The sequence below is a fragment of the Papio anubis genome, chromosome 1 (assembly GCF_008728515.1).
Source record: "Papio anubis isolate 15944 chromosome 1, Panubis1.0, whole genome shotgun sequence".
NCBI lineage: Eukaryota > Metazoa > Chordata > Mammalia > Primates > Cercopithecidae > Papio > Papio anubis.
In genome coordinates this window covers 68,006,189-68,019,389 of record NC_044976.1, presented here as the reverse complement: position 1 = coordinate 68,019,389, position 13,201 = coordinate 68,006,189, and the positions used below count along the sequence as shown (strand labels likewise).

The following is a 13,201-nucleotide window of genomic DNA, read 5'->3' as shown; positions in this document are numbered from 1 at the left end:
ATCAATAATTATAAGACAGTCAGTTTGGTTGAAGCACAGAGAGCACAGGAATAGAGTATGAGATGAGGCTGATTGGGTGGGTGGGGGCTAGACTCTGCAAAATCTTCAAATCCACAGTATGGCTATTGTCTTTCTTGAATGAGCAATGGAAAACCATAGGGTTATTTTAAGATAAAGAGGGTTTTCTAACAGTATGTAGGAAATCCACTTAGGGGAGCATTTGGTAGAATCTTACATAGAATATTTGCAAAGGTGATTTGTGAACAGATTCAAAACATACGTAGGAGGTCAAGTTGAGAGGCCTTGAAATTAGAGTGAACATAGGAGAGAAAAGGGGAAGAAATGTATGGAAGACGACTCCTAGGTTTATTAACTTTGAACCTAGATGGTTAACAGCATCACACATTCAGACAGAAAACACTGGGAGAAGCTCGGGCTTTGAAAGATCATAGATTTGGTTTTGGATTTGTTGGGTTTTTTGTGTTGTTGAAACATTCAAGAATGTGTCAAGTGCACACTGGGATGAACAGAGAGAGGTTTGGTCTGGATACATCAATTTGTGAGTCATCTGATTATAGGAATAACTAACACTGTATGTAATGACATTGTTTGTGGAGGAAGTATATTTGGGACAAAAAAGAAGACTTCAAACTATCTTCCAAAATTCTAATATATGATGGCTGTAAAGAGAAAGTTTAGCATGCAAAAGAGTAACCAGAGGGACTATAGAAAAATCAGGAAAGTATTCTATTATGGTAGCCAAAGCATTAGATGATCTCTGTCTCAGCGTATTCATGCTACCATAATGAAATTCCATGAACTAGGTAGCTTATTGACAACAAAAATTTATTTCTCACAGTTCTGGAAGCTGGGAAATCCAAGATCAAGATGTTGGCACATTTGGTACGTGGTAAGTCCCACTTTCTGATTTATAGATGGTGCCTTGTCATAGATTACCTCCAAAAAGTCTATCTCATGATATAACATCAATTGGGTTTTAACATATACAGTTTGGAGGGATAGTAATATTCAGAGCATTGCATTTTTCAAAAGGACAAAATGGTCAACAGTATTGATCCCTGCTAAAAAGTCAAGTAAGATGAGCATTGAAAACAATGCTTGATGGATTAGCAAATGATAGCTTAACTTCTAAAATGGCCCCATGATCATCAACATACTCCTTGATGCCTGAACCGTGTATAATCCCCTCTCCTTGGATATAAGCTGGACCTATCACTTTCTTCTGGACAATAAAATATGGCAAAGTCAATGGTGTAATTATGATCCCACATTTTGAGTTAATCAAAATTGAAATTATCTTGGGTGTGCCTGACTTAATCAGGTGAAAGTACTTAAAAGAGAGACAGGTAATTCTCTCTGAGAATAGGGAGTAAATGGGCTAATTTAGAATGTCCATGCAGCAAGGAGCTTCTGGAGGCCTCTAGAACCTAAAAGTGACTTCAGCTGGCAGCCAACAAAAAACTGGGACTGTCATACCACCACAAGGAAACAAATTCTGCCAACAGCCTAAATGAGTTCAGAAGTGAATTATTTCCCCAATTGAGCTTTTGATAAGACTTCAACCTGGTGATACCTGAAGCAGCAAACTCTGGACTCCTGACCTTCAGAAAATGTGACATGATAAATGATGTTGTTTTAAGACACAGGTCTGTGCTAATTTGTTACATAGCAATAGAAAACTATTAGAGCAACATAAAAAATTGATTGATGCTCTCTGAACAAAAGCTGTTTCAGTAGAGTGACTGGACAGGAACCAGACTGGACTGGTTTGGAGGAGTAAGTGGGAGGCAAGTAAATGGAGCGAGTATAGATAACTCTTAGATAAATCAAGAGATTTTTCCTGAACAGAAAACAAGAGTGTAGGGCTGTAGCTCAAAGGGGCTGTGGCTTTGAGGACAAAGTTTTTATTTTGTATTTTAATGGGGAATAACTTAAACATGTTTAAAAATCTGTCTTCCACAATAATCTATTTTTACTGAACGTTTACTTGACCATGCCAGATGCAGCATAGGTAGATATAATTCACATTAAATAACTAAGATCTACGTCTGGTGACCTTACGTTGATTTTAACATTGCAAATATTGTAAAGTGAGATAGAGAATTATAAAAGAAAACAATACAAAGTATGCTATTTAGCAAAACCTTCCCGTATACAATATCTCCCAATGAAAGAGTGATTTCCTTACTCTGGAGGATCCTATGGTCTGAACCACGTTTCCTTATTCCTTTCAATTCTTAGTGCAGAAAAGCTTTGATTTGACTTTCTACGATAGTTCTCAAAGGTGGAACCTTTGTGTGGGATTTGACCAACAAATCTTGGTGTAGATCTATACTGAATCTGTAGAGTCACAGAAAAACAACTAGGCCATTGTGTTAAACTAATATCAAACATGAATTACCATCGAACATTGCTGCAAGAATTTCAGCTTTATGATATTTACTTAGAACCTCTTCTCCATGCATGATTGTTTCTAAAAACAGTGGTGGTAATATCTGTGCATTTGCATTCCTGATCTCAAAAAGCTGCCTTATTATCCTCAAACAAATGTTTAGTTTGAAATAAGAGAACAATAATAACAATTAAAGAAAGAGACAGAAAAAGAGAAGAGAGGAAAGAAAACTCACTACATCCCAGGTTCTGTACCAACTACTTAATATAAATGTCTCCCTTCATTCTTAAAATAATTACATTAAGTAGGCTTTAGCGTATCCTCATTTTCTTCAGATAAACTGAATTTTATATTTAAAATAACTATCTATTCATGGTCCTGCATCTGGTCAAATTAAGTGTCATATTAGAGAAAAAATCCTTTTGTGTGTCTCTAACATTAATAGTTTTCACTACCATGATATGTTGCTTCCATTACAAAAAAAAATTGTGGCTTTTATTTTTCTCATGGAATTCACACTAGTCTGTCACATAGCAAGAAGAACTGCTCACTGCACTAACAAGGGAAAATAAAGACCTCTATGGAAAAGAAAACAATTGCATAGATTTTGCATTTTTCAGTACATCTTTCCATGTTCAATAACATACTCCAGCTGAATTTCCTTGGTGACACTTCAAAGACTTCCCTGACTGTCACGATCCAATTGGTAAGAACTTATAACACAAGTGTCGGTTATATCATGTACCTTGCTAAGCACATATTAGGTAGCTTAACATATGTACTTTACATTAGAGAACAATAAAACTTGATTATGAACTATACCAATGATTATTCCTCTTTTGTATAGATAACGATTTAGTATCATCTGATGTCAGTCATTTTACCTAGGCTAGTAGTTTTCAAGCTTGAGCCTGCATCAGAATCTCCTGCAGAGCTTCTTAAAATACAGGTCACCAGGCCCCGCTCTAAGAGTTTCTGATTCGGTAGGTGTGGCTTGCAGCACTAGAATTTGCATTTTTAACAAGTTCCCAGATGCTTCTGCTGCTGCTCATAGCCTGGAGATCACAATTTGAGAACCACTGGCCCAGACCAGGGTTCAAAAAGATTTTCCATAAAGACCCAGGTAAATATTTTTTTGGTTTTGGGGGCCATACGGTCTCTTGTCACAACTACTCAACTATTCCTTTGTAGTGCAAAATCAGTTGTGCATAATACACAATGAATAAATGATGGCTGTGTTTCAATAAAATTGTACTTACAAAAAAGGTGTCAGGCTGAGTTTCATCAACAAACCATATTGGCCAACCCCTGGCTTAGACCAACTCAGTACAAGAGCCCTGAAATATCACTTTGTTTATGTTAAATGGCAACTCTGTGATAATCGTTTGCAAACATATCTACAAATATCCCTTTTAAGTTTTATTTAAGTATCTACAGAACTGTACCAGAGACTAAACTGATGGTCTCCTTGAAGCCTAGAGAAGAAACCCCAAAGTTTTTCTATAAACCCAACAGAAATACGTAATACTTTTATGCAAGAGTCTGCATAGTTATAAATGCCCACGAACTCTATCTTTATTTTCAAGTTTTAGTTTTAGTTAAATATTGTTTGTGGTGTTATAAGCCATAAATCTACCAGGTTAAAGAAGGCCAAAACACTACTGAATGACATATATGTCAGCTCAGTAAGGTTATCTATTAACTTTATAATAAACAAAACAAGAACACTTCATTTACCATGAGTGTGCCCTGCTTTAATGTAGTTGGTCTTTACCCACAGCAGTATACTTCAAACTAATTTGAAAATGCCACTATAATCTTAAAATATTACTTAACTGTATACTTCAGTGAACCCACTACATTAGCTTTATCCTTGTAAAATGGAAGTTCCTGTAAAAGGGCAAAATTCTGATAAATTTTTATCATAATGAAATGTGATTTAGTTCCCTGAAAATAATTATATGCAAATACCATGAGGAAACATAGTCTTATGAATCATTTTATAAACTCAAAATGTGAATATTATGTCAAGAGTCTCCAACAATCTACTACATGCTATAGAAAATAAATAAAATCCCTACAGCCAATGGCATATTCTAATATTTAATAATTTGAGGATGAACTAACATGACTTTATACTGGGATTCATGGTATCTATCGTTCAGAACATTTTACTAAATTCAATTAAATCAAATGTTTCCATTTGGCAAACAGGTTTACATTTACCGGCAGATATCTAGTACTTTGTCTAAAGGAGTGGTTTTAAAAAGTTCTCAGTTAAAAAAAAAAATGTTAAAAGAGTGCTGTGGCTAAAGGGAAACTGGAAAGTGTTGATTTTAGATACATTTCAAAAGTTTCTTTACTTCAGGACGTCTCAGAACCATTACCTGCATGGTATAAATATCTAAGGAAGATTTGTCAGACCGTACAGCCTTTTCCCATCTCATTTGAACAGGGAACTTGATTATCAGTAGAACATCTTGAAGTACCAGAGAAATATCCTTAAGAAAGCAATGTTCTAAGTAAGCACTTACATTCAGGTAACATATGGTAAGTTATTTTTAAAAGACCAACTCAACTCAGCAAATATTCTATTACTTGACTAATCATTTAAAGGTCACTCATTTCATTTTACTATGCTACTCACCAAAATCTATCTAGAACACAGTTAATCCTATTAAACATACTTACACTCCTCTTCAGGCCTTTTCCGAAGTGCTGCACGAACCTCTTTACAAGGACTTCTCTGGTATTGTGGGGGGTTCCTTCCCCTTATTAGGTTCTCCATCCTATAAGAGAGAATCAAAAGAGTATTTTAATACCAAAAGTTTGATAGATGTTTACAAGTTAAATGGTCTAAAATTCAAATACCCACAGAACTTTGCTAGACAACACCATGAAGATGACCTGGCAAGGAGCGAGCTGGCAAGGAGCATTGGGGACCATAGTAAATTGGAGAGTGCTTGACTTCTCCAGCATTCCAATTAAAAAAATTTAAAACACCATGTGTATGAAACTTATGCACATTCTTTAATTAGAGACTGCTGTGGACTGAATATGTCCCCATAAAATTCAAATATTGAAGCACCAGCCCCCAGCATGATTTGAAGGTAGGGCTTGTGGGAGGTAATTAGGTTTAGAGGAGGTTATGAGTGGAACATCCATGATGGGATTAGTGTCTTTACAGGAAGAGAGAGAAATAAAAAGGGAAAAAGAGTAGACTTCTCTCTCTCTCCACCATGAGGGGACACAGGGAGGAAGCTGTCTTCAAGCCACGGTGAAGGCCTCCACAAGGAACCAAATTTATCAGCACCTTGACCTCGAACTTCCTAGCCTCCAGAACTGAGAGCAGTAGTCTGTTGTTTAAGGCACTGAGTCTATGGTATTTTGTTATAGCAGCCCAAGTTGAATAAAATAAAGACCTATCGACTAAGAGTAATTACTTGTAAAGTAAATAAATTTAAAAATAGGACATCATTCGGAAAGAAAAATCATATCTTTTACCAACATTTCAAGTATCAGTTTTTCACAATGAGATACCACCTTACCCCAGCCAGAAAGGTCATTATTAAAAAGTCAAAAAACAATAGATGTTGGCATGGATGTGAAAAAGGAGCACATACACTGCTGGTGGGAATGTAAACTAGTACAGTCTCCACAAAAAACGGTATGGAGATTTCTCAAAGAACTAAAAGTAAATCTACCACTTGATTCAGTAATCCCACTACTGATTAACCCAAAGGAAAAGAAGACGCTATTTCATAAAAACACCTGCACTCGTATGTTTATTACACCACAATTCACAATTGCAAAGATATGAAATCAACCTAACTGCCCATCACCCTATAAGTAGATAAAGAAAATGTGAGATATACATGATATATTGATATATAATATATAAAATATATATGACATATGATATGTATGATATATACTATATATATAAATGTGGGGTGTGTATATGTGCAATATATACACACACATATATATCTACACACAAAATGTATATATGTGTGTAGGATATATATACTACTGGAATATACTACTCAGCCACAAAAAGAATGAAATAATGTTCAGTAACTTGGATGGAAGTGGAGACCATTACTCTAAGTGAAGTAACTCAGGAACAAAAAGCAAATACCATATGTCTTACTTATAAGTGTAAGAACTAAGGTATGAGTATGCAAAGGCACACAGAGTGGTATAATGGACACTGAAGACTCAGAAGGGAAAGGGTGGGAGAAGGGTGATCAATGAAAAACTACCTATCGAGTACAATGTTCACTATCCGGGTGACATGTGCACTGATTCCTAGACTTCACCAATATACAATTCATCTGTGTAATAAAAACCCACTTGTACCCCTAAAACTATTGAAATAAGAAACATGTTCAAAAAGTACCAGTTTTCAGGAATGGAACTGCTGATTTCATTCAATACTAATGACTGAATCAGACCGTTTTTAAATTCTAATAATTGTGATTTTTTGAAAAGAGTGGTTAATATAAATTGTACCTTTCTGTTACCAGTTACATGGTGATGCTGACAACCAGAAAATAATAAATTAATCAAACACAACTTGGGTGAGCATCTGTAGCAGCATATACTTTGTGGTATTTTCTGTTTTCAGTAAAGTTTACAGTTTTGCACATCAGTGTACACTCTACTAACTTCTATAACACTAAAAAAATTGAATGCTCAGGATTTGAAAAAGTAAACCATAATATTTATCATTTTGAAAATATAAACGTTATTTCTTAACATCTATATGATTATCCTCAGCCAGGGATATCACTGGTTTTGATAACTGTCCTGGTTGATAACATGCATACCATTGAAAACAGTGTGATTATTATGGGTATACTGGCAGAGGGTTTTCTAGGATTAGTAGTATATAGAGAGGATTATGTTCCTTGTATCTGGAGGGGAAATTGAGAAAGGATGATTCCATAAAAGCAGTGTGTTAAGTGGTGGAAAATATGAGATAAAAAGGCTTTTGGGGTGGAATAGTAACATAATACTACTCCTATGGGAACTTATCATTGGGGCTTAAAAATAGTCTTCCAAATATACTGAAATCAGTCCATTCATATGTAGAGGCTGCTTTATGTGCGCGCGCGCGCGCGCGTGTGTGTGTGTGTGTGTGTGTGCATGCACTCATACGCCTATGCCTATGTTTGTAAAGTATAAGAAATTGTTTTTTAATGTGCAGTGATAACTTGAATCTTAGTTTCACTCAAAATTCATTTCAAGTGAGAAAAAGTTATTTCTCTCAAGATAATGATAATACAATGACAGGAAACCAAGTGGAAACTTGCAGAATTGAAGACATAAACTGCTTCAACATTATATGTGTGCGTGGGGGGCGGGGTGAAAAGTAAGCTTCTAGGTCTGTCCCTGCAATTTCACCATGAAGATTAGCTATGCGAACTAAATTATATCAAATTTTCTAGTTTCTGACTCTTGAATTAATTCAACGCACAATTTTGATTATGTGTTTTGGCAAATGCAGAACTCTCCATGATGATCTGATAACAATTTAAGTGAGCTTATAATTATTCACTAGTATTTACAAGCTTAAGATAGTAAATTATAGCAAACAGAACCTGCACATGCAAATGTCTACATAAAATTGTAGTGTAATTTTTAAAAACACTTTTACTCATTGTGATTACACTCTGATGGGGAATGACAAGTTATGTTGGTTGGGGAATACATGAAAACTACTCTCTTGAATAGGCTATTACTTTTCCTTTTTATCTCTGACTATCGAATATGTGAAAACAAAAGTGGTCTACTGGATTTCCATGTAATTATGGTTGAGGGTATGTCAGAAAAACTCAAAAACATATTAGAAAGTACTTTCAAAGGCTTTAGGAGGACTTAGATGATTACTATTGGTATCCAAGACCCTCAGGTTAGCCTCCCAGGAATAATGGTGTTGAAGTTGTATCTTGGGAATACTCATGAGCAGATATGCAAGAGATTATACAATGCTGGCAATGTAGTATGGCTTAAATGTAATGTTCCTCAACTCTGGATTCAGAATGCCTGGGTTTAACCTCTCTTTTTCTTTCTTAAAGGATGATTTTAGGTAAAGTTACTCACATACTTTGTGCCTTACTTACATGCTTACATACACAACAACAGGATTGTTGTGAGGATTAAATATGGTAACACACGTAAAATGCTTTGCATTGTGCCTGTCACAATGGAGAGCTCAGTAAATGAAGCTATTATTAATAATGATTATCACAAATAGAAATGTGATCATATACTAATATTTTAAATGTTCCATATATTTGGAAAAATATTACAACTGGTCTTTAGTAAAGAAAATGAAAACAGATAGTACTGTTGAGGAAAAAAAAATTTGGCTTACAAATTTTCTGATTATTAGGGAAACACAAAATATCCAGGTATGTAAATGGCCAATTTTCATAGATGAAGAACTTAACTAAATATACTTCATTTTTTATCAATAAGATTTAAGGGATTACTAATGACAATCTTCCAAGGACACTAACAGGGATAAAAGTGGGTTGTCGTCACCATGAATTAACTAAAGTTCTACAACATTACAGGTTTTGTAGAGAATTTAGAAAATATTTCAAAATTTTATAGTTAACTTGGACCTTAGAAACAATTAAAATATTTTGTAATATATTTACCATTTACTTTATCCCTTCATGAATTAAATTACTTCATTTACTTTACCATTTACCATTTACTTCATTAATCCTTTGAACAACCTTGTGAAAGAATATTTTAAAGATGAAGAAATTAAGCTCAGATATGCTCAGTGACTTGCTCAAGGCCACATCGGAAGTAGAAGAAGGCTCAACTAAGCTTTAACCAATCTTTTCTGGACTTTTCTAGTTGCTTCTTAGTCCCTTATTTCCATGAGTTCATGATTGTAATTCCACTAGGGGACTGAATACCTGAGATTCAAATATATAACATGTTTTTAATTCTGGTAAAATTATTAACATAATATTAATATTTATATTAATATCTATACTCAGGAGGCTGAGGTGGGAGAATCACTTGAGCACGGGAAGGTGGAGGCTGCAGTGAGCCATGATCATGCCACTGTACTCCAGCCTGGGCAACAGAGTGAAATCTGCCTCCATATTTATATGTTATAGATGTAAAATTATACATATATATGATATTTATTTTCAAATATATGTTTTTAGTGTTAATCTGTTGATTACATGCTGATTTCTTATCATTTTGCTATTGTCACTGAAATGTTTGCTTCCATCAGTGACATTTTAAGTTTTTGAGAACTGCCAAAAAGATAACTGGGGCCAAAACAATTCACTACAAATTACATGAATGATATACTAATTGATGAAGATACTAAAAGTCATTTTGTTCGTTGGAATGCGGTATGTCGTGCCCACTGGAAACATACTTAAAATGAAGTTAAAATTTTTACAGAGCAATGTTTACATCTAAATTATTATATAACTGAAACTTGCATCTTCTTAAGATTACACTTCTGGTTACTTGAACTCTTTCACCACCATTATCTATGATCTACAGTTTGCATTAAATAGTCAGACAAAATGACCAAAAATGAAATCTTGGAGCACAGCCAGGTCACGGCAAAGGAGCTGTTCTAGCTACTCTCAAGCTTGGCAAGTCACCAGTAGGAGTGTGTTAACAATTCTAGCAAGGAGAGATGAAATGTAATGACCACAGGTGAGACAGATGCTCTAACAACTCATTGAAGAGCTCTGAAAAAGTGCAGCCTACATGTTCGACTGCTAGGAAGAAATGAGGGCAGCCAGGTTAATATCAAACAGCGTGAAATAGCAATCAGCCGTTATAAGCAAAAAGTGTCCACGACATTCTTGATGGTGTCTCCCAAATTTGGCTAGGTCTCAAAATCACCCAAGGAGTGATTTTCCCAGTACTAAAGACTATCATGCAGTAGGTTGAGGTCAAGTCCTAGTTGATGGTTTTTTTTGTTTTGTTTTGTTTTTTAGATTAATCAGGTGCTTCGAAAGTAGCCAGCCAGCTGTACACTTGTTTAGATACTGGCCTTTGGGAACCTCTGTAAATAAAAAATATATACTTGGAATTGTAGGGAAGACAAGTCCATTGAATTCATTCAGGTGATAAAGTTGTCTACTAACACAGAGGTGTAGGGCCTGAGGAAGAGACTGCAGTAGAACAGACATTATCGAAAATGAAGAGTAACCAAAAAAGCACAATCAAAGGCTTGCCAAGTTGCCTGGAGGTCACTCACAGGAACCTACAGGCTGCTCATTTATATTATTAACTCACTGTCGATAATCTCCATAGTGAGATAATATCCCCTAACAAGGTTTGGCTGACTCAGCTGGATCAGGGAATATGTTTGGACTAATCTAGAATCATGGACTGGGATGGCAGTGTTTCTGGTGAATGAAGGATGTGAAGTCTGGGTGAAAATCTAGTTGAAATAGATTTACACTTGATGGAGGCAGAAGAAGGAAAATGATTGGCTCACTGGAGGAAAAGGGAGTTGGGATAAGAGAATAAGGGTTTCACGTATAAATATTCTCAAATGCCTATTATATGCCAGGTGCTTTGTTGGGTTCTTTATAGGTACATTATCTACGTCATCTGTATTTTATCCATGGATCACCTGAGTCTAAGAAATATACGTGACTTGCTTAGGATCATACACAGAATAAGTACAAAAAATCAAGATTTAAATCCAGATCTGTTTGACCTCAGATCTATTAACTATGAAGTGGGCTGTGCAATGGAACTTTCTGCAATGATGGAAATGTTCAGTATCTGTGCTGTCCAGTAAAGTACCTGCTAGCCACGTACAGCTATTGAGTACTTCGAATGTGGCTAGTGTGACAGAGGAATTGAACTTTACTTAATACAACTTTTTAAAAAAAATGTATTAAGTAGAAGGGCAGAGGAAGATGGCCAAATAGGCTCCACCAATCGTCACCACCCTCACCCTGCAAGGACACCAATTTAACAACTATCTACACACACAACAAAAAATGCCTTCATCAGAACCAAAAATCAGGTGAGCACTCATAGTGCTTCGTTTTAACTTCATATCACTGAAAGAGGCATTGAAGAAGGCAGGAAAGAGTCTTGAATTGCAAACATCACTTCACCCTTATCTCCCAGCAGTGGCCACATGGCATGGAGAGTCTCAGCACTTGAGACAGAATGAATGCAGCAGTTTTAGGACATCGCATTGAACTCAATGCTGCCCCTGTCATAGCAGAAAGCATAACTAGGCTGAACTCAGCTGATGCCCAACCACAGAGGGAGTTTTTAAATAAGCCTTAGCCACAGGACTATTGCCCATCCCGGCAGTAGGATATTGAGCTCCAGCAAGCCTCACCACCATGGCTAAAATGCTCTGAGGTCATAAGTAAACTTGAAAGGTAGTCTAGGCCACTAGAACTGCAACTCTAAGGTAAGTCCTAAGACTGAACTGGACTCAGCGCCAGTGGATTTGGGAGAATATGTGACCTACTGAGATACCAACTGGGTGACTAAGGAATTCATCTGCCACCTCTCCTCTAACCCCAGGCTGCACAGTTCGTGGTTCCAAAAGAGACTCACTCCTTCCTCCTGCTTGAGGAGAGGAAAGAAAAGAGTAAGAAGACTTTGTCTTGGATCATTGATACTAGCTTAGCCACAGTAGGATAGGGCACCAGTCAAACTCATGAGGCACCCTTTCCAGGCCCTACCTCCTAGATGATATTACTAGACACATCCTAGGCAAGAAGGGAACATGCTACCTTGAGGGGAAGGACCATCACCTGCTGACTAAAGTGCCCTCAGGTCCTGAATAACCAACAGTGATACCCAGATCCTATGCTGTGGGCCTCAGGTGAGACTCAGACTTGCTGGCTTCAGGTGAAACTCACACATTCCCAGTTGTGGTGGCTATGGGAAGAGACTCCTCCTGCTTGAGAAAAGTGAAAGGAAAAGTAAAGAGGACATTGTCTTGCACCTTAGGTACCAGCTTTGCCACAGAGGGAAAGAGCACAAAGCAGGCTCCTGGGGTCCCCAGTTCCAGGCCTTGACTCCTGCATGATATTTCGGGACCTGTCCTGGGCCAAAGGGAAGCCTGATGCCCTGAATGATGTGTCCAATGCCAGAAAACATTCACCACAAACTGAATAAAGAATGCTAGAGCCTTAAGGGAATATTGGTGGTAGCCCAGCACTAATCCCCATGGGTCTGTGGGGATGGTGGCCATGGTCTAAGACTCTTCTCCCTATGGAAAGATGAGGGAAGAGTGGAAAGGACTGTGTCTCATGGTTTGACTGCCAGCTCAGCCACAGTAAATTAGAATACTAGGTATACTCCTAAAGTTTTTGATTCTACTCCCTGGCTCCCAGATAGGACCTCTGGACCTCCCTGGGACCTGGGGGAACTTGCCACCATGAAGGGAGAAACACAGGCCTGACTGGCTTCACCACCTACTGATTATAGAACTTCAGGGCCTTGACTGAACATAGATGATAGCCAGAGAGTAGTTATAGTGAGGCCCAGTGCTGTGCTGGCTTTAGGTCTGATCCAGTGCAGTCTCAGTGGAGGTGGCCACAGAGGTGCTTGTGTCATCCCACCTGCAGCTCCAAGTAGCTCAGAAAAGAGAAAGAGACTCTGTTTTGGAGAAAGTAAGGGAAAATATCTGGATCTTATGCAAGACAACTAAGGTGGTACCTCTATGAGTTTGCAAGAACCACAGCATTGATGAACTTGGGGTTCTCCTTAATGCAGATACAGCTTAGATTACAACACACATGT

General features: G+C 37.1%; 1 protein-coding gene across 11 annotated transcripts in view; it reads right to left on the bottom strand.

The window, feature by feature from the left end:
• LRRC7 (leucine rich repeat containing 7) overlaps positions 1-13,201 on the bottom strand; it is a 553,086-nt gene that overhangs the window by 434,600 nt on the left and 105,285 nt on the right. For all 11 annotated transcript variants that reach the window (XM_017962453.3, XM_031669738.1, XM_031669736.1 and 8 more), the window contains one exon: positions 5,105-5,202. In XM_017962453.3, the coding sequence (XP_017817942.1) occupies positions 5,105-5,202 (98 nt within the window). Of the gene's footprint in view, positions 1-5,104; positions 5,203-13,201 lie in introns of those variants that run through there.